The sequence below is a fragment of the Pavona decussata genome, unplaced genomic scaffold, assembly GCF_977016875.1.
Source record: "Pavona decussata unplaced genomic scaffold, jaPavDecu1.1 SCAFFOLD_67, whole genome shotgun sequence".
In the NCBI taxonomy this organism is placed as follows: domain Eukaryota; kingdom Metazoa; phylum Cnidaria; class Anthozoa; order Scleractinia; family Agariciidae; genus Pavona; species Pavona decussata.
In genome coordinates this window covers 679,215-704,960 of record NW_028145486.1, presented here as the reverse complement: position 1 = coordinate 704,960, position 25,746 = coordinate 679,215, and the positions used below count along the sequence as shown (strand labels likewise).

The following is a 25,746-nucleotide window of genomic DNA, read 5'->3' as shown; positions in this document are numbered from 1 at the left end:
CTATTGGCAACGTCAACGGAAACGTTAATAAGCTGAAAAACATGTACATGTCCACGTGACTTGATTTACTTTATGATTGTTCCAACCCTTCAACTTATACGACGTGACCCAGTTATCTAGCAAAATCATTACAAGAAACGGCGTCTAAGTTAAGAAAGAGAACAAACCAGTTAACGTCATCGGCTTTTGATCTCTTGAAACTCTGAAATTTGGTCATTTCACGTATTGACAGACCCATTGCTTTTCTCATTCCTTTTTTGACCCCCTCGTTGTCGTTGAAGTCATGTTTTTCAAGGTCATTATCATAATAAGATTGTTTCCTTCCCCGAAATAACTTCTTTGCGCAACATCTGCATGTCACAAGGATTTTGTCTTGACTTCGCCTGGAAAGTACTCAGGCAGCTCCTAGAGGTGAGATTTTTAAGAAGTCATAACGTAATGATTGCCAAAACGGCGGCCATCTTGGAACCGTAATCTTAAATTTCTGAATTTGCCCACTGAAAACACAAAAGTTGCTGTAAAATGTGGCTGCCATGGTAACACTAAATCAATGAGCAGGGACATACTACATCGAATTGTTTTCAGATAAATGTTTGAAAAAAGTCACGAAGTTTCATGGTATTTTCTCAAATATTGGAAAGTTTATTAAGGTTTAAAATCGGTGCAGGCTGAATCCACCCTTTCTCTGCAGGGTCTACTGGTAGGGTTAATATTAATAGAGGTAATATAGGGTAAACTGAACATAGAAGAAAGAATTGAGCTAGTTTCTTCCATTACTTATGCGATAAGGAGCCATTTGAGCTGTTATCTGAGCTGTTTTTCCCAGATGAAAACATTATTCTTATATTTTAATTTACCTTTAATCTTGCCTTAAGGCCAGCCAACTAGTTATGGAAAATAAGGAAATAGAAAACACAGAAAAAAAAAGTAAGAAGTACAGAATGTCCATCATTTCAGTCTAGAGCATGTTAGCAGACACTAATTAAGAATGAAATCTATAGCAAACTTTGCCACAGGAAATTAAATGCAATGCGGAGCCACTTTATGACGTTTGGTTCGCGACCAATCTGAGAAATGATAGATGTATTTACTCGCAGTAACAACATTCAGGCATTGCTTTGTAAACCCGTCGTCTACAGCGTCAGAAATTATGTACATAGTATATCTGCAGAAAATTAAGACGTGTCAAATGCAATCTTTATTAACGAATATCGAAAGGAATTTTTTCAGCAAGCTTATGAGAAAAAAAAAAGATATGAGAACAAGAGCTTTGCGTTGCAACGTAGTGGCTTGCTGAATCGCTCGGTACATCTTTTTTTTTATTATAGTTATTGTCAATTAAAGTCTGTCTTGATGTGTGGGAGAGAGATATTCAAGTCGGTCCTTAAACAGCTGCTTTACGTTAATCTGTCGATGCAAGTGATTCCCGCACTTGAACATTCGAAAGAAAGTCGGAATATCCAAAAGTGTTATAGTTTTGCTATCTTGCTCAATTAAATAAATTTCGAGCCCGAGGATTACGTTTTTTCTTCCTGTGTTATTTAATCACTTTACTATTTTGTTAGAAATCAGCACTGAAATTTCTATCTGTCATCAAAAGCAACACTGAGTACTCAGTTGATAGCACTTAACTTCCTCTCGCCGGGATACCGGTAATTCCATTTTTGCGCAAGTAATTAAAAGTAGGATCCGCTGAATATTGAGAGATTATAACAGTTCCGCAAGTTATCGGTAACACAAATTAATCTTCTTTAAGATTAAGACGACCTTACAGCTTGAAAAGCGCTTTAACCTTTTCTCTCACAGTTAAATCCGAAAGATCACCAAAACAGTGAAACTGTGGTTCGCAGATGTCTGGGAAGAAAGGGACCAGCGCGGAGATCAAACACCGTATTTAATTAAAGGTTTCATTCTCCAGTCATGAAAATGACAATTTGTTTGCTGACAACGTCTTGTGCTCATAATAAATGAAACGTTTGCGCTTGAACCAAAAACAATGCAAGCTGCTCATTTTGGGATCGCTTTCCATGGTCAAAACTAAAATGAAATTTCTGAGGCTACTTTTAGGCCTTTTCTGTTGTTCAGTACTCGAAATAAGGAGTCTCTCTTCTAAAGGAGAAGCAATTGATTTAGCAAGCGTCTTAGATGGACATTCAGCTGGACATGCAAGTTTTATCGAAAATCAACATCACCATTTGAGAGTACAGCCGGTCTTGCACAGAGACACTTTATATGACTCTATGCAATGTGCCCTAAACTGCCTGGTCACGGTGGGATGCCGATCATTCAACTTCAAATTGCAAGCAGAATTTGATGGAAAACACTTGTGTGAGTTACTGGCTTCAGATAAGTTTAACGATTCCAAACGATATGTACCCAGTACAGAGTTTCATCATTACAGCATTGCGGTGAGATTTCCTTTCTTTTGTATGCATTTGTTTGTTCTTTCGTTCTTAAGTTTCTTTCCTTCTTTTTTCTTTAAATTTTGTTTTATAATTACTATGTAGTTTCCTTTACTTGTTATCGGACTTTTGCTTTTGATCAATGGACAGATATCACTTAAAATTTGATTTTTCCTCTTCTAATTTATTAGAGACCCCAACATCAATATTGATTTATCAGATGCTGATTGATCCAACACGTCATTACAGAGGCAAACAACCAGCCTCAGTTTACATTTCTATGAAACCGAAGAGTTTTCTATACCAACAAGACATCTCCGTTGTGACACGAAAAGCAAATTTATAAGCTTTTCATCGGAGGGCCAAAAATGTTGATATTGATTGACGTTGATGTGACCATGACAAGCAATAACAAACAGTGTTTTGAGAAAATAGAAAATCCCTTTTTTGAAAATGAAGAAAAAAATACCTTTCGTGTCTTAACGTTTGTTTTAATAGCTCATATCAGCGTTCCGTTATAGGTTTGGTTACTTTTCGCTTAACTTTGGTGCTTTCCTGTAGTTTTGTTGAAATTCAGAAATCCAAGAGAGCGGACCAAGATGGCTGCCATTTGACAATCATGACGTTATTACCACGTGATATAACGCCATTACTTCTCGTTGCGAACATCAAGGAGGCATATAGCTTTTGACGTACTATCTATCCTCAAATCCTCATTGTCATAGCTTTTATATTTGCGAAGTTATGGAGGGGTGGGGGGGGGGGGGGGGGATTCCGCTACCTCCTCCTCCGGTCCGAACAGAAAAAGAAAAATAGAAAACGGTCTAGCTAGGTTTAAGGTGACGACCTTAAAAGATGATCAATACTAAATGAAAGCCGAACTTTCCATTCAGTGATGTGTTCAATTTTTGTTTATTTTTAGAGTCCTTGCGAGTACGCACCATGTCGGCATGGTTCCACGTGCCTACCACTGTACGAGAAACCGGGTTTTGTGTGCCTATGTCTTCCTCAATACACCGGAGAGCTGTGCCACATAAAAGGTAAATCACTTGTCATTAGAGGAGGGTGTCGTGCTTGAGAAAATCTGCTAGCATTGTTTTTTAAAAGTCTAACCGCTTTATCAGAAAACAGGTTACCAAATTGTATACAAACATACGCCTAACGTTTTTTTTTTTTGGTATATATAAGCTTCGCGCAAAGAAGCATTTTTTGAATCCCATTCCAACCTTCGAAAGTAAAATCTCTACCCTCTGTTGAGCATAATTTGTACGTCGATTTTCGTTCGCGCGGACCAATACAATTCACGTCAGAGATAGCAATCAAATCTGCACTCTGTGCACCCACAAGTGTACTCTTCTTCCAAAAGATTAGTATCAAACGTCTGCCACAAACGTTTTGGGGCAAATAAAATTCATCTTCCAAATCGGCACTCTTAATTCCCGCGGAATCAACGGACGCTATCAGTTGACTAACTCGTTCTTGTTTTCCACGTTGCCATTTTCCCACCAATAGCGTATCTCCACCGCTTCATTATATAAAGCACATACAACCCACAATTACTTAAATCACTCTGACGAATGACTAACGCTTGAAACGTCATCTTTCGAATATCTTTACGGTGAAAATATTACCTTTTCAACTCTGTTGATATAACAAAATATTCTTTTCCACCCTCCCAGAGACACAGTACCAGAGTTTCTTTGAAAAATAACTCCCTTGCCAGTCTTGTTGTTTGAGTGGTCTTGTCTTGTTGTTTGAGTGCTCTGCTGTGACTTTTTTCAGTTTTAAGAGGGTTGATTTTCGTTCGATGCAACTTAAATTCATTGTATATAATATTAATTTGATCCATGAGGATATGTCGATCTTTCCGCAAAACTTACAATACTCTATTCCATTTATTTCAGTCCCTTCATGGCTGAAAGTCAACATTAAAGAAGTGTGCTTTGGAGCCCGCGACAATTCATACGGTTCATTTACCATGAGGTTTAGTGGCAACATCGTGTCCTTTAAATTCGTTCATTTGTCAGGCAACGTAACGTGTAATGGTGCTTCGTTTAGTTATTGGGGATGCGGTGTGGGAAAAGATCTTCGAACTTTTGTTACTAATGGAAGCAACGTGGCTGTATTTCCACAAGACTCTTCTAAACAGAAATATCAACTTCCTGGTGTTTGGTCCAATTCAACCGAGCTGACTTTTAAAAACCTCACCGTACCCCTGGCAGTTGCAACTGGTCAAGAGTTCAGAGTATGGTACCAAGAGGATCTAAAAGAAGTTTCTGAGTCTGACAATGGAGGGGAGACTTGCCTGGACGTATTTGCACTGTACGTTTAAGGGAACTGGTCAAAACAAATTTGTTGGAAGAGGATCCGTCTTGCCTGGGGTAGGGTGGGTTATCGAAGACACCACCTATCTCATGAATATTATCGACAAAATTTTATTGGCTTTAAAATTTGAGTTTAGACGTATGCACAGAAATATTTGTTTACGTATAAATTAAAGAGTCAGCATTAATAGATAAACAAGAAAAGTGAGTTTTGAATCTCATTATCGTTTTTTTTTTTACTGCTGGATAGAGTGGTGGCTGTGTAATAAAGACACCATCTTTTGAAGTTAAGGGTGTTGCAGGTAGACACCACCTTCTATTTTGTAGTTTTTTGGTGTCCTGTTTTGGTATAATTGTTTTTGGTATAATAGTTTTGACCAGTTCCCTAAGAAGCTGATTCACAGATGTATAGATATTACGAGTGCTCAGTTTGCCTAAAACTATGTATGTTATTTGAGTCGGTAGTATTTAAGCTGGCCGGGTGAAACAAAAGTCGGAAAAGGCATCTGCCCTCAAAGGCTTGTAGTTAGCCATCGTTTATTTGACGTGAACAATTATTCATTTAGCGTACGTTGGATATGAGACGTAAGATAGCCAATGAGGGAAGTAGCGTCAATTTGGTTATAACCCATATCCAACAAGTTGAGTGGAATATTTTTTAAGCAACTAAGAAATGTTTGTAGATCTTGCCGATGCTACTTTTTAAGGCATGAAATGAAAAGCTGAAAACTGTAATTGAAGCCAATGATTTTCAATTCAGTAAAAGTGCTAATATAATAATTTAATAATAATTTATTCACTTATATTGCGCATTTTCCATGACAAGATGATATTGGTATCTTCTGTCCACTAATTTAAATAAGAAATATTGTTTTCATGATCTTACCGTCATTGCCACCGTCTCAATTACTGTCTAACCAAAAGGGCCTCAATTTACCCGATGTACTCTAGCCTTGTTAAAACAAGAAGTTGTTACTTATTGCAGTTCAGTGTCATCCACTGGATTGCTATAGGTTTCGTTGGCGGTATCGGCTTTCAATGCATTCGATTCACCCAAGCAAAAATTTGGGGTCAAAAATATTACTGGTTTCTGTAGTTTTTAAAAGCACGACCCAAAGCAGCTGATTGATCCGTTGCATGGGCGAGCTCTACAAAACCAAATATGGCATAGACATGACATTACTGGAACTATATTGATTTGCAGCGCTATCAAACATTGGAAATGCTTTCTCTTCTGCATCTTAAAACTGAAAGGCAAGATGAATTTTTTTGTTGTCAATGCTAGTTCAGTTTAACTTTTGTAAGCCTTGGTTTTTTTTATTTGCGTTGAGTGAATTACTTCCTTAAGTAGCTGCTTTAATATGCCTGATCAACATTTCAATTACCCTTTTTTCAGGAAATACAATATTTTTCTCTACACCACCTACCCTAGTGGACTTCCAGTGCGATTGGCCGGTTTGTCGAAAATTTCATCAAGTTGATCATTTACAGTTCATAAAAAGGGGAACTTGTTTATTCATCACGTTTGTCTTAGCCATTAGCAGATGTAAATGAAACCGTTAGCTCTAAACCCAACACTCTCAGTCGTTAACGTATTTGAAGGACAAAATGAAATTTTCGAAGCTATTGTTTGGAACATATTGCTGTTTAATACTCCTGCTAGGTAGCCTTTCTGGCGAGAAAGATCTGGATGAGTTGGAAAGTAGCAAAGATGACGACGAGAAAGATCTGGATGAGATTAAAAGTAGCTTTGCGCAAAACACGACTTTTCTCAAAAATCTCCATCACTACCTGAGGATACAACACATTTTACACAGCGACTTTGTATTTGACTCCATGCAATGCGCACTGAATTGTCTCATAACAGCGGCTCTGTCCATCATTTAACTTCAGACTTCAAGCAGAATTTGCTGGATCACATTTGTGTGAGTTATTGGCTTCAGACAAGTTTCAACACCACAATGATTTTGAGCCCAGCGAAGAATATCAACATTACAGTATCTCTGTAAGTTTCTATCATTTTCACTTTTTTCAGGGGACATTAATGTTGTATTGGCTAACTCTTTCTAACTCTGGCATGTTTTTAACACCTGTTACAAGGGTGCCGGCTTCGTGAGCATTTCCTATTAAATAAGAATCCGCTACCGAACAACCTATTTTTTTCCTTGCTGATTCGAGCTCACTACTATTGTTTTTGTTAATTGTTTGGAGCCTCGAAAAAATTTTTTTTCTATTTCCTTTTCCATTTTTCTATCTAGTGGTAGTGTTTGTTAAGGACAATTGGCTGAAAGCTACCGTGCACGCGAAAATTTGATGTTCTTAAGAGCAACATTAGGGATGGCTTGTATGTTAGCTAATTTCCAAGGGAAATTATCATACCGATAGTTCGAGACAGAAACTCTCCACTGCTTTTATTGAGCGCTTCACAAACAAATGTCTTCTCGATATTTCAAAGTATAATCTGAAAAGCTATATGGCGCGAGAGCTTTCTGTGTCGCTGCTTCATCCTTGTGGAACTCTATTCCTCTGGATTTAAAATCAGTCAACTCCACTGTAATCTTCGAAAAGATTAAGACCTATTTGTTTAGAAGTAGATACGGTTTATTTGTACATCGAATTTGTTTGTGATATGACGGATTTCTTTTTATTTGCATGTCATATTTATCATGTAAAGCGCTTTTATCATTCCCATGGAAAGGTGGCATAAAAAATGCACGTTCCTCCTCCTCCTAATAATAATAATAATAATAATAATAATAATAATAATAATAATAATAATAATAATAATAATAATAATAATAATAATAATAATTATAACACACTCCTACTACTTTGGGAGATTCGAAACAGCAGTGGAATACTTCGTCGAATGATGCTCATGACTTTAAAACTGCTTCTTGTGCTCTCATAGCTCTGCCTGTACATGTTTTTTAATAACTCTATCCAGGAACAGGAAAATCTTAATAATGTTTATTGCTCAAGTCCAAATTATCAAAATTAGCACTCTTATTGCTAGAATGTTATGTATCTCAAGTTATAGTCTTAAAGAAAGGCTTCAATTGAATGGTGCTACTGATAAGAAACCTTGGGTTGGATATGCAAAGATTTAATTCATTCTTTCTTCCGTACATTTTTATAACTCTCCGTCCTTCTGTCTGGTCGTCCTTTAATTATATATCATAGATCCTAGAGATTCACCTATCTGTCCTTCTACCTTGCATACATTAACCACTCTAACAGGTGATTCATTTTTATTTCAAGACTTTTTGTGAATACACACTATGTCAGCACGGCTCGACGTGCATTCCACTGCACGAGATCCATGGTTTTGTGTGCCATTGTGTTCCCGGTTACATTGGAGACTTCTGCCACATAAAGGGACAGTGCTACAACTATCAAAAAATTCAAGAGCACTTGTGTATGCGAGGTGATTTTGGCATTAAATAGGACAGATCTGGTGTTGCGATGTTGAAAGGCCTTAATTAAATCCATAGACCGAATTGTCTTCGAACTGCATTGTTGTCATTATTATAATTAGTGCTGTTTTAAATAATTTTACTAAAATTGTCATTTTTAATTTCGTTTCTTTTAGTTCCTTCGTGTTTGAAGGTCAACACAAAAGAAGTGTGTTTTGGAGCCCTGGATAATTCATATAAAACTTTTCCATGCCACATAACGGTGACATCTCCTCTTTTAAACTCGTGCATTTGAGAGGCAAAGTATCGTAAGGAAAAGATCAAGACCGTTTCAGCAATTGGGGGTGCGATGTGGGAAAACATCTTTTGACCTTCGTAACTGATACTAGCAATGAAATTATTTTCCCACTTGTTTCTAAGATAAAGCCATACAAGATTTCTGGGATATGGTCTAATTCAACCGAGCTTATATTTAACAACCTTGCTGTACCTGTGAGAGTTTCAGCTGGTCAGCAGTTTAGAGTGTGGTACGGTGAAGATTTAAAAGATGTGTCAGAGCATGACAATGGAGGAGAGACGTGCATGGATAGCTACGCGTTATACGTTTAAAGCATGATTTTGGTTTGCTTTAGTGTTAGTAATGCAGTTAGTTCTCATCAATGAAGTACTTTGAAAAGTAGGATGCTAGCCAAGTGGTTTAAAGTTCATCTCCAGCTTGTTAGTGTCAAATGGCCCTAAAAACCGGTGAACAAAATGTCAGGAGCTGGACAGTGCTGAGACAACTAGAAAAAAATCGCATTGATACAGTCAGTCGTTAAAAGATAATATGCATTAAATTACAATTTACAATCAGTTGCTTGAGATACACTTAATAAAAAAAAAAAAGTAAGAACATCTAGAGCAACTAAGCAGAACATCCGAGACAAATCCTTTGGAAAGATGGGTCAGTAATCTAGAAGCAGTTCTCAATTTTCCATTGCGTTCCAATTTTGGCTTGAAGTTTAAGAAGGTTAGGTTTCTTGGAGAGCATTTTACATTTGTGCACATTAAGTTCTTTATGAGCAAGCAAAGAGGGTGTTTTCTGCGTTTACGGATATAGGACAGGCTGGTTATTTCACTGGTAGAGTCAAGCATAATCTGTACGCTAGAGGGATTTCCCTTTAACTTGTACATATAATTTTAAAACCTTATCATAAGTTGTGTTAGACACCCTACGTTCCAGAAAAGTATGGACTATGTACAGAGTCTGCCTAAAAATGAAAGGTGCAACGATCATCGGCTTATAAAACATGCTAAACATGAGCGGGGAAAAGAGAGATCTACTTACCTTGAATACCCGTCATTGCCCACTCCCGCCTCTGACGTCCATTTCAGTCCGTAATTAGGTGATCGGCAAGTCATCGGTAGGTAAAAGTAATGGAGTTCTCTTCGATATATTCATGTCTTTGGAACACTATGTCATTGTTGTGTGTCATGCGGTTTTCTATCATCTTCGAAATATTAGACGCATAAGGAAATACATAAGGTGTCATACCATGCTGAAACACTTGTACATGCTTTTATTATCTCTAGACCGGACTTTTGTAACTCGCCACTGTATGCACTACCTTAAAACAGACTTTAAGGAAACTTCATCGTGTTCAAAATGTAGCGGCCAGAACCGCTAAGCTTATACCTAATGGTGAACATATATCACCAACATTACACGTCAGTTGCATTGGCTTGGAATGAAGAAGACAGGTGGTAATTCTGCAGGGGGAGTAAACTGTTCAGTAAATAACATTAAATATTGTAACCGTTTATTTCCAATTTTTACCTAGCTTTTTGCCGCCCCTGAAGGTTAGCTTGTCTAACCGAAATATTGGGCAATAAAATTGTTTTAGCTGTCCGATCAGCCTTGCATTTAATTTTACGTTTTATTCAACATTGCTGATCCTGATCTACACAAAGATCCGCCTACACTTTGCTGCTGTTTGTACAAGTGGTCCCTGCACTATTCAAGAGTTACCATGTTTTCCTCGTTCAAATTTTGCAGAGAGATATCGTTATTTTCTTCTTGGTTTTGGCTGTAAATATCAAGGGTGTGACGCCCTTTAGATAATTATTTGTAAAGTGACCTTCCGGTAATTCTAGCCCTTTAGGTTCTAGGGGGGAGGGGGGGATGCATTGTTTAAATAAATACTTAATGCAAATTTCCTGTAATTACAGATTGTTGGTCTGAACGTTGAACGATGAACTTGCTGTTGCAAGGTTTGATGGAGGCTGAAGTGCCGAAACAATTATTCCCCAAAACGGTTGTGAAACAACGAAATGTCGCCCGTGTTCCGAAGAATTTCCGAACGTTATCAATAGCCCGCAACCTTAGGATTTCTCTATCCAAGACCCAACAAAACATGTTTAACTAAATGAAAATTGGTAACAGAAAGCTGAACCATTGGCTTTAACATAGGATTCAAGTAAACTTTAACTTATGCTTTCATTTGCGTTCAATCTGTAGTCGACAAAAATCCCGAAAAGCAGCTTTGATGAAGGAAACAATTTTAATTTTGTTTTAATTAAACAACTTTTAAACGTGTTTAAGCCTTGGTATGAATGGGGCACAAGACGGTCGTTTAAGAAAATTTGATGTGAGGTCTTCGCGTGTATCTCTTTACTCTTTTTTTTTTTTTCAAGGAGAAGTAACTCTCTTGGCATGCAATTTCAACATATGCAAAGATGTAAACATCATTGCAGTAAGGAAGTGGACCGTTGGTACGATAGAAACCCTGTATACTGAAGAAGATCCGAGCAGAAAATGAAATCTGTCTCCAGGTAGCTGTACCCCCACACCCCCCCCCCCCCCCCAAATAAAAAAAAAAGGAAAGGCCTAAAGGTGCGATATTTTTGGGTTATCCATTGAGGTTTTGGCGAGCTAATGGCCTTGAGTGTTTTCATTGTATAGTTATTTTCCGTAATCCGTAATTCAATCGTTTGGGGTCTGCGACTGTTCGCATTCATGAAATGTCGTTATTTTAGGGACCGGTCATTATTTATCGCCTGGGGGGGGTCAGAGTATTTTTGTTGTCACATCGGAGCATTTACCTGATCCCCCCGTAGAGTATCTAGTTTTTTAAAGATCCCCCCTTATTGGTAGTGGAAAGTTTCATGATCCCCCCCCCCCCCCCTTTCTTCCAGCCACCGCCAAATAACTTTTTGAATATGCAAGTGATATCTTTAATAGTGGTACTTACGTCTCATGGACCTTGAACAACAACGGTAGATATTTGCTTGTCAGATACGAACTGAATTGTCGCGGAAGTGCCAATCTCAGGCTGTTCATCCAAATCCACGAAAACATAGTCATCGTCGCTCTCTGCCTCTTCACTTTCGGATTCTTCATCCTCGGATTCCAAGTCTTCTTCATCACTCGACAGTTCTTCTGTTATCACAGTCTCTTTATTCTGTCGGTAATAGTGACATCGAATGGCCTTAACTTTGTCAAGTTTCCGACCCACAGTCGTCAAACCATGCTTGTTGAGATACAGGTCTAGTTCTCTTACCCGCAACTTTTCAACTTTGCCACCCTCGATGAGGTTATCCCATTGAAAGTCCTTGTACGTTCGTTCGGCCTCTTGCCTTCTTCGCTCCTCAGTTGCTCTTGTTCTCATGTCCTTTCGGATCTCAATATCCTTCAAATGATTAACATATGCAATGACGTGCTTCTCTTCCACATTATATTTTGAGCAGAAGCTCTTCATGGTATCCTGATCGTTTCTGATACTGTCAGAATGTTCCTCGTACAGATATTTAATACATTTTCTTGGAAGGTAATCATCTGGTGTCCTGCCCGTCGATTCCGTCTGATAGATATCCATGAAATGTCCAGGATTGTTTGAGTCTGGTACAGGTTGCGGAATTCTTTCCGTTTCTGGACCGACCCATCTATTGTTAGAACACCAGGAACAGAGATTGGAACTTTCTTCTCTTGACTCTTTACAGGCATCACGACAGAATTCCATAAAAAGTTCTCCACGAATATAGTGGTCTTCCATAAACGATTCGATCTTTCGGAAGTATGCTGCACCGGGCGCTTGCTCTTTGTTTCGTTCTGATGCACCCCGATAGTTGTCGAGGTAAACAGAATTGAAAAAGAATAATTCATCAGGGGACTCGCTAACTTTGCTCTTGATGAAATCTTTAAGGACAGGGGCATCATCAATTCTCTCGGCTACCTGACTACAGACATACCAGGCATTTTTCTCCATCCGTTTCTTTTCGTACTCTTCGTATGACTGGAGAGACAGTTGTTTGATTTCCTCTTCTGAAAGATCCTCAAACCTCCTATATTTTTCCCACTCTAGAGTTGCGCCATCCACAAGAGCATCAGAAATTGCCGAGTTTGTCCTTTCGGCTTCACCTTGCCCGCTGTCGCCCCTCGAACGATGACATCGCACTCTATAATCGGAATTGTGAACCCTTGCTAACTCGGCGTCTCGAAATCTAACTTCGTAGTTGGAAACTCCTACGCCCGGACCAGCATCTGTAAGGTCAGCCCATCGTGGCTTTACAGGTGGAAGGCAGAGATCTCCGAGAACTTCTAGACCATGTTTACATGAACTGGTTACCCTTAAAATCCTGTCCTTTCTCGCATCTTTTTCCATTGAATCGACTTCCTCTTTAAACAGATCATCAATGGCATCTAAAATGCGTTTCGTGACTGGTATTATCTGACTAGCAAACAGAGCCCTATTGTGCTCTGACATTTCTGTGTCTTCGCAAAACTGCAACAAATTGTCAATCCTTAATTTCAAGTGCTCTGCTCTCTCTTTTTCGTAAGTGAAGAATTTACAGTTACTTCCTGTTTCTCCGGATATTTTGTCTAGGTCATCTGACTCTGTCATATCATAATAAAGAAAGAGGTCATCGTGTAGTCGCGCGCAGCATTTACGAAATCCCAGTGAGTACTGTGGACTGCCAGGTGTCGGTTCGTCAACCTCAAAAGCTGATGGATCCTCATGTCGCAAACGAACTGTTTCGCTGGCCCATACAGTGCCTGACGATCCCACTATTGCTTTGGGCCTGACAAATACATAGTGGCGATCGTCCTCAGTTATCAGCTTCTCTTCAGTTTCATTCATTACACTTGACTTCGTAAAAACACGGTGAGAACCCGGGGTCACATATACCATTTTCTCAGGCCAGTCGTACTTTGGCAACTTCCTTGCTTTAGTGTGATCTGATAATGTTAAGATCCTAAGATTTCTGGCTTTGTCAAAACCTTCAGATGTACCTGGTCTAAGGTAAGCCTTGTCATCGGTGCTTCTCATGAAACAAAACTTTCTCGCGCTGGAATTTCTGGCACCCCAGAATCGTCTTTTTATGTTTTTTACGTGTGCTCGTTGGTAGTGAGTGTTTTCGTTTGTGTTTTCTTCGCCTTTTGGTGGCTTTTTCCAACAGAATAGGCCTTTGCCATAATGGCGCTTCGCTTGGAGACTTCTTTTGTTTCTCGGTCTCGCCCTGTTGTATACTGTTGTAGCGGATTGAATTAATTTCTTTCCACGTTGAGCTAGTCGGTAGTTGGCAATTGAAAGAAGGTTTTTCTTCTTCACCCTCTGGCCGGTATAGAGAACCGTATCATGCCGTCTACCATGATAGGATGATTTATCCTCAATTGCCTTTGCAATGAAGTCTTCATCTTCCTCATCTAGCTTTGGCTTCGGACCTTGGTTTGACAACTTTCGCCTCTTCAGTCGATTAGATTCGATAAGGCTTGAAGCTTGGCGCTTGAGCATTTGGCGTTTTCTCTGATAATTGCTTTCGGTGGGCTGGCTGTGAAGAAGCCCCTCCGTGTCTTCAACTTTTTCCTTGAGTTTTTGTACTTCGCTTTGGATTTCTTCTAACGTTTTGGATGACCAAATATTTGTTTTCTTTTGAATAAGGTTTTCCTTCTCTTTTATCTCCTTTTCCAGCTTTTCCTTCTTGGAATTTAAGCGTAACCTAACGAGGTCGGCTGCTGCCTCATTAGCATTTTTTACCTCTTCAACAACGAATTTAACTCTCTCCGTCATTGACGGAAGATTGTCAGGATCGAAGCCTAGGGCTGTCATTTCTTCTCTAGAGAATATGGATCGCAATATAACTCTAAGACAAATTTTATCCCATTCTGAGTCCATAGTAGTAACGATACCTTGCAGGGTTTCCTTATCGAGAACAAGAGCACTATGTCCACTTTTAGTACTACAAGCACTAAAAATATCCAAAAGGAATGACTCTAAATCGACTTCGTCAGGACGGAGCGCGACATACTCAAAACCCTCAGTTATACGAATGATATTGATCCTGAGACCATGTTTTTCATGAAGTAAAGCTTCGCGAAAGGCAACTCTCTGATATTTTGACGGTGCCCCAGAGTGATGAGGTTGAAACGCAAGAAAGTACTCTAATGCTTCTTGAAAGGGGATTGAAGACCTAATTCTTGTCTTAGCATTGGCATCTTGCACCGGAAGAAATAGTTGATCGAAGACATAGAGCAGACCTTGAAACTTGTGCTTCTTTTCCTCTGAAATTGCTCTCGATAATTCTTCCTCTATAACACCCCTATTTTGCTCTAGGGTGCAGCTTTGTTGCGATGTTACAATCTCCATTCTCTTTTTTCCCTGAAGTAGTTAAAAGGTGACTTCGTCTTAGATCGAGAAACTCACAGTTTTACTAGATCTATGGCCTTGAGGAATGTATCGTAACGATTCACCCAGATACAATTTTCTTTCATATTTCTTTGGAAAATATCAGGAAAGTATAGGTGTGCAACAACTGCAGACTAGACTGCGCGTGACTCGATCGACACCTAATAGCGAGCGGCGAAACCTTGAGCCACGATAAGCGTCGGTGCGGTCTCGCTAAATTCTCCCCTCTTTTGTACCCCAATTTGCACATTTTCTTTTTAATTTTCCTGCAATTTATCCTGAAACGAACGGTATTGACCGGTGTATTCAGTTTGCGACGCAGGCTACTGGATAGTGATTTATCCGGTGGATAGCGTTATCCACTCTTTGAAGAACTGGGCCCAGGTTATAGGGTGCTGGCGGTAAGTTCTCCATAATTAATTTGGATTCTTTTCGCATTGTATTGTTTTATCAGGGTAGAGATCCACCGGTTCGTTGTCGCTTAAAAGAACGCTCAAATTAAAGTAGCGAGATTCGTTTGAGTTTGGATTTTGGCAACCGTTTTCTCTACAAGTTCCGTTTCTTTATAACGCCCGGTTAATTTTCTTCATCAGTTTGAAATTAAAAAACACACCTTTCGCATTATTTATTTTATTAGAAAGTATTTTTCCTTCACTTTGCGATAATTTAAATCGCGTCAATTCCTAGTAAGTCCGCTGGTTTATAGTCTGCATTTGACGCACGCACGAGGGAGCCCCGACATGTTTTTTTCCGCTCGCTTCGCTTGCGTCACGTTCTACATTTCCGTTTTAATTTAATTGTATTAATTGTAAGCATAGTTAAATATTTAACACTGTTATTTACCTCTGATCTGCAAATTATAGGGTTGTCTTTCAGATGCCGGGAATAACCCTATCTAAATTATAGTGAACACAAATACCAGGATTTGCAGTCTTTAAATACAAAGAATTAATGTCCGCGTCGTTTCGATGTTTCAATGTCAATGATTACTTGTACTATTGCATGCATATTTTATTGTTTTATTTCTCACCAGTTTGAGCGTAAAATAATGGACCATTATCACGAAGAAATTGCCGCCTTTTCCTTCATTATGATTTTAGTAACATCGAAACGTCAGGCAACATTTAGTAGCTTTTATATTTTTACGAAGACTGCAAAGCCATCATTTATTTACCTGGTCATTGTCGATATCTGATACAAGCCGCTCAGTTCTCGCCCTTCGCTCGCTTCGCTTTTCATTATGGCATCGTTTATGGGTACTTCCATCACTTAAATCCAAATGCTTTCCAAGCTGATCACCATTATCGTCCAGATTGCTAAGCTTTTCTGTCACTATATCTTCCATTCTTACTCAATTACAAGGCTGAAGTCCAACTGTCGGGAAATCTTCTCAGCCCGCTTATTAAATAATGCTTTGTTGTTGTGACGTACTATTAACTAACATCGTTGTGACATATTAACTTTAACTTTATTTTTTACATATTAACATATAAAACCTACCTTTAGCCGAAACGTGGGCACAGAACTCGTTTAATTGCGCTGATTTACTTTCATTATTTTTTCAATGGATAAAGAAATTGACTATCTTTTAACAAAAGCTGACTTGAGCAATTACACAGACAATTTTAAACAAATTGGTGTTGCAAAGGTCGAGCATTTCCTGGACGTTGATGACGAAACTCTTGAGCGAGACATTGGACTAACGAAGATACAAACTCGCCGTCTGAGGCGTTTCTTCGCTCAGATACAAGGTGAATCAAAGCAAAGAGGAACAAGCAGTGAAGGTATTGAGTTATCGTTTCTTAGATGATTATTTTGAGGGCCTCTATAAAATAATTGGCTTGTGCTTCAAACCAGCCATGAACAAAAAACGTAAGGCAACATGGTGTATAATTTGTAACGCAATCCTTAACAAACATTTATAATGTGATCGGTAGGTGTTACGTCCGCCAGTGCTCCCAAGAAGCGCAAGCAGGCGATTTTGTCATTTGGACGCTCCGGGCAGCTACGAGTCCTGAGGAACGACTCAGCATCAGAAAAGAAGCCGTGGGAAAAATATCTCCTTCCCAACCCACACACAGAAAGGCTGAAATTCTACAATAGTGTTGTACCGCAGATTTATGAATCTTCATTCGTGAGTAAACAAGCCGGTTTCAAACAGTATCTCCTCGAGCAACAGCAAATGCGTTGGCAGTTAAACACAAAGATAAAAGCCCTTTCCGATAAAGAAAACAACTTGCTTAGAAACGAGAATTGGGGAGTGTGCCAAAACATCACGAAGTTCATGTCAGGCGTGGATGGATGTAAGGGCAGTGGTGATGTCGCAAAGTGTGAGTCCTCCTTGACCGCTGTCAATGAGGCCTTTAATTCAGCATCCGATTTGCTCTCATTTATCGACAACAGACGAAAGAACCTTTATACAGAAGAGCATAACTTAAGGCCGTTTGCAAGTGATGAGCTCAAATATTTCCAGGAAGCTCAAGAGCGAGTGAAGGCCTTACACCAAGAGCTGCAGAAAGCCTCCAATGCGCTCACGACCACCCTCATGAGCTTGAAGAGAAAGTTCCCATCTCCCATGGGGAACAACGGCCTATCCCGAAGAAAAAAAGAAAACAAGAGAAAAGTGAAAAAAATCAAGGAGAAAAGGTTACGTCAGCGAGCAGCAATTCTCCTAGGAAAACTTACCTCAAAAGAGGTAGCTAAAGAGGTTTTCGATTCACTCGAAAAGAATACTTACAAATGTGTCTCAAGTATTAATGCAGGATTCACTGCGAGATTTGTCAAGCGTCTCCACCTGGATCCTCTGCTATGGCTTTTGGAAAGAGGCGTGTTTGAAACAGAGCTGGCATGCAATTTGAAAGTGGTAGTGGCCAGAATGAACGAAGAGAATAGCAGCAATGGTGCTGAAAGAGGGTCAAGTTCGGGCGAGGATTCCGATGAATCTGACGTGGAGACTGTGCAAGAGCCAGTGGAGAGGGCTGCCGAAGATTCTGACACGGAAGCGGAACAAGATACAGCCTCACCAAAATAAACACTTTTTTATTTGTTGTTTTCATTCGGCCGCGTATTAAAATAATGAACGTTTATGATTTTAGATTACGATTCTCTATAAAACAAACTGAAACGTCATGAAACAATTTTGAGCAATTGTAAGTATTCCATTCTCAAAATCTTGATTACCTTTCTAATTTCAATAGATCGTGCCTGATTAACAACGTGTATGTTAGACTACGATAGTGATACTTTTTTTTACAAAATGGAGGGTCTGTAAAAGGGTTTGGGTTTTGTGTCTGGGCTAGAATAAAGTTTATATAATTCAAAATACAACTGAACGTGGTCTTGAATATATGGTTGGGGGTTTAGAGTCCTAGCGGCAAATCCTACCAAAGTATTTACAAATGCACTCACCCGGGGTCCCGACGCGACCTAAAATTCCTTTTTTTTTGGTCTGATCCCCCCCATTATGCTTGTCAATTACGGCTGATCCCCCCTAAAGGTCTTCAAAAAACCATGTGATCCCCCCCTAAATACTCCGACCCCCCCCAGGCGATAAATAATGACCGGTCCCTTAGTTACGTAACAGAGAAGACTTCCAAAATGAAATGAGCTAGGTTGTTTTTTATTACTATTTTACTAACGGGTGTTTCTCAATTGCGGTACTTCCCAAATTAATTTTGCAGTTATTAGGGTCCCGTTTCAAATTAAACAAATTGTAAAGTACTTGTCATTAGTTCACAAAGGTATTGAGGCAATCGCCATCAAGTCGACGAAAATGATATTAAGTTCAAATTAATTATAGTCTGATGCTTTTTAATCTGGGTTTGAAAAAATATATTTTTGGTGTAAAATTTAACCTTCTGTTGGTGTTTATGGGTTTTTTCGATAAATTATTCGATATTTTCAATACATCGACTGAAAAAAAAAACATTGGGTTCCCACATTTGGATATCTGATTATTTCCCGACAATCAATGGCACGTTTCATTAAACATCGATCACCGAAATGACAGTTTACTTTTTTTCACCTGTATCAAGTTTACATTTGAAAAGTTTAATGAAATCCTAACCTTACGGCTAAACACAGCATACAATAACTCATACGGTAACTCAAAGGGCTAGAAATGAAATTTTCGAGGCTTCTTTTCGTATCGTTTTGTTGTTTGTTGTTTGTAACAGACTGTTTTTCTCGTAAAAAGTTTAGTTTTGGAAGCATCTTGGATGGAAATTCGGCTGGATATGCGAATTTTATTGAAAATCGACATTATTACTTGAGAACACAGCAGATCTTATGGAGTGACTTCGTATATGATTCCGTACGGTGCGCATTGAATTGTCTCGTCATGGTGGGATGTCGATCCTTTAACTTCAGAATTCGTGAAGAATTTGATGGGAAACACTTATGTGAGTTGCTGGCTTCAGACAAGTTTAAGCAATCCACCCATTTTGTACCCAGTTCCAAATATTATCATTACAGCATTACGGTAAGTTTTCCAATACTTTATTGTTACCTTAGCACGACATTTCGTCAGAAGAGCTTTGAAGCACTATTAAGTCATCTCCTCCATTCCTAGCTTGATCATCACTTGGTTATGGTAGCTGCGTCTTGATCAATTATAGACCTGACCATTTCTTTGTGCATTTAAAAGAGCCATGTTCTAACAAGGCCTGCCCGAGCTGGGCATTTAAATTCGTTTAATCACGAATGACGAATTTTACAACACTATATATTGATTTGCAGAAGCCTGTTATTCTAATTTTGAAGCCGGTAAAATTCTGTATAAAGCACGTAGACGTCTTTTCCGTTTCAATAATTTATCTATTCAAATTTGCCGTGTCTGACCATATTCCACCACCTTCATCAGATTGGGAATAAATATTTGACTTCCTGTCCTATGAGCGAATTTGCGAAGATGGCGAACGACCTACGCGTTTTGGTAACTGCATCGGAGGTTTCGTTGGTATGCGGCAAGCCTGGCATCATATTGATTATTACATTAACATACTAAACACTATCAAAGATCAGTGAAATACAGTCAATTTAATAAAATTTAATACTTCATGAAAAAAGGGGGAGGGCCGTAGCTATCTTCAATAACGGTGCACACTGTTTGCTCTGCGTCGCTTTTTCACTAATAGACCTTAACATCTAGTTTCTGACGACGTTTGCTTGGGGGTCAATATTAATCCAGGCTAAAATTAGAGTAAATGCATGCAAGTTTCAACGACTTTCAACCACTGCAACTTCGGCCGAATCACATTTATTGGATTTTGACAAGGAATATATTTTTAAAAGATCCTTGGCCTTCAGTTTTAATAAAAAGGAACATATTCTGATTATAATGTCTTCAAATCAATCTTTAAAACTCTTCTTTTCGATATATGCAAATTGCGGGAAATTACAAGCGGTACGAGCACATTTCTAGTGATAATTCTTTACTAAACACCCAACAATGGTCTACGATGGACTAATTTTTTTAATTAAATGAACGATGTAGGTGGGATCACTGATATGAAAATATATTTTTAATTTTGAACGTTCTTTGTTTTTGAGGGCGTCAGTGGATTTCCAAAACCAATTGTAACTGAAAATGGGCTTACAAATTTCTGAATCCAAACGTGAATAAATTGGTTTAAAAAATGTCCGAAACCCGGAAAAGCATTTCAAAACTGCATTTGCAAAACCAAACATGACTGAAATGCTTTATTCTTTTCAAGGGAAAAATGTACGTTTGACAATTTGTAATCGCACCTGCATGAAAATCCTGTAACATCATTGGTCAGTCAATAGAAACATATCAGCAAGTCCCCCATTCGCAGGTCACAAAATTGCAAATTTGTTTGCTTACATTTCCCGCAGCTTTTAGCAGACAAATTGAACTGTCCACTCAAGAGACCCAACACAACCTAATTGAAGATGTATTCGAAAGAAAAAATGAATAAAATTCCCCATGCGCGGATTGTTACAAGCATTTTGTTGTTTAAAGCTGATAATAGATGGCATTTTAACGAGGAAGGTCCAGGTGATTTCAAAAGTGTCTTAGATGGACATTTAACAGGGGACGTGAGTTTTATTGAAAATCGCCATCGCTATCAGACGAAACATCACATCCTAAACAGCGGCTTAGTGTATGACTCCATGCAATGCGCACTGAATTGTCTCATTAGAGTAAGATGTCGATCTTTCAACCTTACACTGCAAACAGTATATCTTGGAAAACATCTGTGTGGGTTACTGACTTCAGACAAGATTCACCATCCCAATCATTTCGAACCTAGTGTAAAATGTAATTATTACAGTATCTTGGTGAGAATTTTAATTTCTGTTTACCTTGTTATTGGTTATCAATGGGATTAATTGTTCCTTTAGCAAACTTTTTTCTTGAATGATTATTGACACCTGTTAAAAGAGTTTCACTGACCAACTTAAGGAAACAAGCTGCTGCATATGCCTTCTTAATTAGATTCATTGTAGGATTCTTACAATAGTCTACAACAGTTTTAATCAGAACAAGCATGTACCGATAACTGAAGTTCCTTATAATCGGATATTGAATCATTGTGAAGACCAGCGCTCCTATTACAATAGCTTTTCTTTTCTCCAGCGGAATGAAATACATATTGTTCTTTAGAAACGCGGGAAACACTCACTTCATCAAATAAGGCTCATATTTTTAAAGCTTTTTCTTGTGCTGTCCTACTTCTGCTTGTGCTCTCCATTTAGTATCATGAAAAATCTTATCCATTTCTCCCAAATAATCAAAATTAAGCACTTGTTGAGACCATGCTATGCTTCGATACATCTCTAGTTATAGTCCAAAAGAAAGGTTTCAATGGAGGGGTGCTACTGATCAGAAAGCGTAGGTGGGATACACTGAAATTGAGTTCATTCTTCCTTCCGTAAATCTGTCTAACCCTCCGTGTTTTAATTATAATAGCTCGTAGAAATCCACCCATCTATCCTTCTGCCTTCCATACATTCGTCAATCTAACAGGTGATTCATTTTTATCGAAAGACCCCTTGTGAATACACACCATGTCAGCACGGTTCTACATGCGGTCCACTCTATGAGACCCATGGTTTTGTGTGCCATTGTGTTCCCGGTTACACTGGAGACTTCTGCCACATAAAAGGTAAGTCTTTCTCTGTCCAAGGAGAGTGTTACAAGTATCACTATACACGCTATAAAAGAAAGAGCATTTCTGCATACGAAGTGACTTTGACATCAAAAAGGGTTGAAAATCGCGATGTTAATGCACCTGGTTACAACTTCAATGCGACACAAGTAACCTTCCGATGACACAGGGCTAACCTCTAATCTCTGACTAATTTAATTTGAGAGGCAAAAATTCCATGTACGCAAAAACTCTATTCGCTCTGACTAATTCTTGATCTCCTGGCCCCGGACAAGGGTGGGACCCCGAGTACACGTGACCTGCTACTGTAGAGTTCACACAGATCATCATTGACGACAAGCCTCCTATGAAATAATCCGACACAACAGGTGCAAGCCTTGCCGGGTTTTCGGCGGAGTAAGATTGCAAACCCTTTTTCAAAACTCCAAGTAAAGTTACACTTATATAGGTATAGCTACTGAGCCTAGCACTACAACTCCCGCCGTCGGCAATACCTTGGAAGAGATGTTGCCTTCAGCCATTCACAAGCCTACAATATAATGAAACCTCACCTTTTAAAAAAGCGCCCCATCCATACGATAGTAATGCGACCACATCGCTCTTGAACAAGAGCTCGTTCGCTCATTTCATCGTCAATGCGACACCACATTTGTAAGACCACACTTCTACGGCCCATTCCAGACACAAATTACCAATGATCAATGACTTCAGAATGAGTAGTCACAGCTGTGGTGCTCCAGTATAACCTGTGGCAAATCTGATCTTGTGTATATTATATACTTTGGAAGGGCCTTAATTAAATCCATAGATTTGAGTTAACATGACATTGTTGATTGATATAGTTGTTGTGTTGTTTATAATAACTTTACTAAAACTGAAGGTAAATTTCTTTTGTTTTAGTTCCTTCGTGGTTGAAGGTCACCACCAAAGAAGTGTGTTTTGGAGCCCGTGATGATTCATATGGGACGTTTTCTATGCCACATAACGGTGACATCTCCTCTTTTAAACTCGTGCATTTGAGAGGCAGAGTATCGTGTGGAGCTGGTGATGACCGTTTCAGCAACTGGGGGTGCAAAGTTACAAAAAGACTGGCAACGTTTCTCACTAATGCTAGCAATAAAATTGTTTTTCCACAAGTTTCTGAGGTAAAGACGTACAAGCTTCCTGGGATATGGTCTAATTCAACTGAGCTAACATTTAACAACCTTACTTTACCCATGAGAGTTTCAACTGGCCAGCAGTTTAGAGTGTGGTACAGTGAAGATTTGAAAAATGTGTCAGAGCGTGACAATGGAGGAAAGACTTGCATGGACATTTATGCATTGTACGTCTAAAACATGGCTAATGCTGGCTTAAGTGTACGAAGTATAGTTTGTTCTCATCGATGAAGTACTAACTTCTGAAAAGTAGAACACTTGTCAATTGATTGAAAGTTAATCCCCAGCCCCTAACATCCCGTAAACGAAATGTTTAAATCTGAACAGTACCGAGACAACTAGAAATAGAATGGCAGTCATCGACGCCTGATTTTTTTTCCATTTTTTTATTTAGATATATTTTGATATACTTTATAATATTTAGTCATACGTAGAAGATTCATTCGGTCGATTCGAGGTACGGCTGCGAAAAAGAAAAACATGCAAGAGCAAATACGACAACTAAGTTAAACATCCGAGAAAACAATTTTGGAAAGATGGGGAATGTAATCGGGTCACGTTTAGGAGCAGTTTTGATTTTCTATTGGGCTTTGATTTTGGCTTCAAGTTCAAGAAGTTTAGGCTTCTCGTAGATTATTTTACATTTGTATTCATAGTGTATTGTGATTATTATGGGTGTAGGACAGGCTGGTTATTTCACTGGTCGAGTTAAACATAATCTGTACAGTAGAGAAATTCATATTTAACTAGTAACTTTAACATCAAAATAAGCTAATAATTCGCAAAATGCCTCCGGCAGAACTTAAGAACTGAAGAGGTGAAACAAAACTACTAGCAGACAAACCATAAGTTTTCATGCATGTCCGCGGGAATGAAAACAAACATTAAGATAAAATGAGAGAAGAGTTTTATTTACCTTATTTTAAAGGACATATCTTGACTAAAACCCAGAACTAATCCAAATGTTTCAACTCGGTGTCGGTCACAGTAAAATGCATTCTCCACTGAACTGTTTTATCTCCCGGCATCAGTAATAGGCTTTGTTTATAGCCTAGAAACCGGCTGCAGTTTTACGATTGTGAGAAGGTATAAATTTTTAGCGTATTTTTCCCTGGGTAGATAGTCCATCCATGTAGCCGGTTGCTGTTTTGCTTCTTTCTTTGCATGCCCACGAAACTTAATTCCAAGCAGCAGTTTAACATGAGCACGAAAACAAGGTTAAAAAAGTACTTATGTGTCTGAGTACATATTCGTAAAGTGTTTAGCTTTTGTTCATTTATTCAACTGTAGCAACGCCCGCAGCGGCACCGTTTTTGCGCCTTTTTGACTTTACTGTGAGAGTCATGTGATCAATATGCCACTTATTCCAACTTTCTCCGTCTTCTTTCAATTGTTACCTTTTCGTTGTTAGAGTCTAATTCCTTAAACGTGGACACCGAGGTTATATTCCCTGGCAGAATTTAAGAATTTGGACGCCATTTTGAACGGGTAGAAAAAATTTCGATTTCTCTACGGGCGATCCTGTCCATTTACGTGCGTATGGCGCAATTTTTTCTAAAAATAGATTTTTTGGTACAACACATGGGGACAAGCCCACAAGTCAAAATGGCATCTCGTTACGGTCTCCATCCCTGAGTATGGCTCCTGGTCCCCTTACATAATGAACCTAACAAATACGCGCGGGCTCTGGAGATGAATTTGGCTCGTCCTGGGCACTGGGCTATAAAGTGGTCTGGTAGTACTCAGGCCCACCACAGCCCATATCATGAAAACAAAATGGATGGAAGTTCGAAACGTTACAAGAGGATTGACTTCTTGGGCGGAGGACAGGTAAATGTGATAATATCTGAGGTTCATTGATCGGTCCAACAGTTGTATAGTATAATTTTTGGGCAGTTTGCGACGGTGTATAAGGCCGAGGATCAGGAAACTTATTCGATTATAGCAGCGAAGAAGGTAAGCTTAAGGTCTTACACTTGAGCTGCCCCCGGTTATGACGATTTGTATTGAATATAAATATAATTGTGTATATGACTGTTTAAGTAAATATTCATAGAAATAGTTAATATATTGCTTGGTAAATCTGACAATGAAATCTATGAGAATCATACAATATGTGATCTTTCACGGGAAAACGTACACTAACGGCTTTCCGTAAACGGGTAAAACGAACGGCTGCCGGGTCACCAAGCTGTTTGAAACGCTTAATGGGTTCCACTGAACGTTCGAACGGGTAATTGAGTATTCAAACCGTTCGAACGGCCTAGGAAAAATTCCGAACGGGGAACCAAACCATTCGAACAGCTCGCAAAAAATTTCGAACGGGTGACCAAAACCTTTGCACGACTCATAAAAAAATTCGAAACGTTCAAACGGCTCATGAAAATCTCACATGGGTGACCTAAACGTTCGAACGGCTCGTCTAGTCGTGTTTTGAACTTTTCATACATTTGTCTGAACTGCTACTAAATATAGTTCGCGGAAAAAAATGCAGAGAAATGTATATGGAAAGTTCAAAACACGATTGGACGCTTTCTGGCACAGCTACGTCCCTCCAATTTTTTTTCATAAAATCCTTTTCCTACCTCCAAAAGTTTCTAATTCATGAATTTTTCAGAAGCGATGTATTATGAAAATTATTTGACATCGGAT

General features: G+C 38.9%; 3 protein-coding genes across 3 annotated transcripts; 2 read left to right on the top strand and 1 right to left on the bottom strand.

Moving 5' to 3' along the window:
• Nucleotides 1–1,998: 1,998 nt before the first annotated feature.
• LOC146477941 (uncharacterized) lies at nucleotides 1,999–5,531 on the top strand. The gene is made up of 3 exons (XM_085112676.1): nucleotides 1,999–2,408; nucleotides 3,325–3,442; nucleotides 4,307–5,531. Exons 1-3 carry the CDS (start codon nucleotides 2,028–2,030, stop codon nucleotides 4,732–4,734), a joined length of 927 nt encoding a protein of 308 aa, XP_084968802.1. The 5' UTR covers nucleotides 1,999–2,027; the 3' UTR covers nucleotides 4,735–5,531.
• A 5,791-nt stretch (nucleotides 5,532–11,322) lies between these two features.
• LOC146477940 (uncharacterized) lies at nucleotides 11,323–16,611 on the bottom strand. The gene is made up of 2 exons (XM_085112620.1): nucleotides 15,979–16,611; nucleotides 11,323–14,777 (listed from the first exon to the last, which is right to left on the bottom strand). Exons 1-2 carry the CDS (start codon nucleotides 16,147–16,149, stop codon nucleotides 11,376–11,378), a joined length of 3,573 nt encoding a protein of 1,190 aa, XP_084968746.1. The 5' UTR covers nucleotides 16,150–16,611; the 3' UTR covers nucleotides 11,323–11,375.
• Nucleotides 16,612–18,925: 2,314 nt separating this feature from the next.
• On the top strand, nucleotides 18,926–24,253 carry LOC146477939 (uncharacterized). The gene is made up of 3 exons (XM_085112684.1): nucleotides 18,926–19,284; nucleotides 21,817–21,934; nucleotides 22,838–24,253. The coding sequence occupies exons 1-3, from the start codon at nucleotides 19,144–19,146 to the stop codon at nucleotides 23,269–23,271; spliced, it is 693 nt and encodes a 230-aa protein (XP_084968810.1). The 5' UTR covers nucleotides 18,926–19,143; the 3' UTR covers nucleotides 23,272–24,253.
• Nucleotides 24,254–25,746: the final 1,493 nt, after the last annotated feature.

Coding starts and splice junctions, on each gene's coding strand:
- LOC146477940 (XM_085112620.1), bottom strand. CDS start 16,149: ATGGAAGATATAGTGACAGAAAAGCTTAGCAATCTGGACGATAATGGT. Junction 14,778..15,978: donor CAGATATCGACAATGACCAG/GTAAATAAATGA, acceptor TAACTACTTCAG/GGAAAAAAGAGAATGGAGAT.
- LOC146477941 (XM_085112676.1), top strand. CDS start 2,028: ATGGTCAAAACTAAAATGAAATTTCTGAGGCTACTTTTAGGCCTTTTC. Junction 2,409..3,324: donor TTCATCATTACAGCATTGCG/GTGAGATTTCCT, acceptor GTTTATTTTTAG/AGTCCTTGCGAGTACGCACC. Junction 3,443..4,306: donor AGAGCTGTGCCACATAAAAG/GTAAATCACTTG, acceptor CATTTATTTCAG/TCCCTTCATGGCTGAAAGTC.
- LOC146477939 (XM_085112684.1), top strand. CDS start 19,144: ATGGTGGGATGTCGATCCTTTAACTTCAGAATTCGTGAAGAATTTGAT. Junction 19,285..21,816: donor ATTATCATTACAGCATTACG/GTAAGTTTTCCA, acceptor TTTTATCGAAAG/ACCCCTTGTGAATACACACC. Junction 21,935..22,837: donor AGACTTCTGCCACATAAAAG/GTAAGTCTTTCT, acceptor CTTTTGTTTTAG/TTCCTTCGTGGTTGAAGGTC.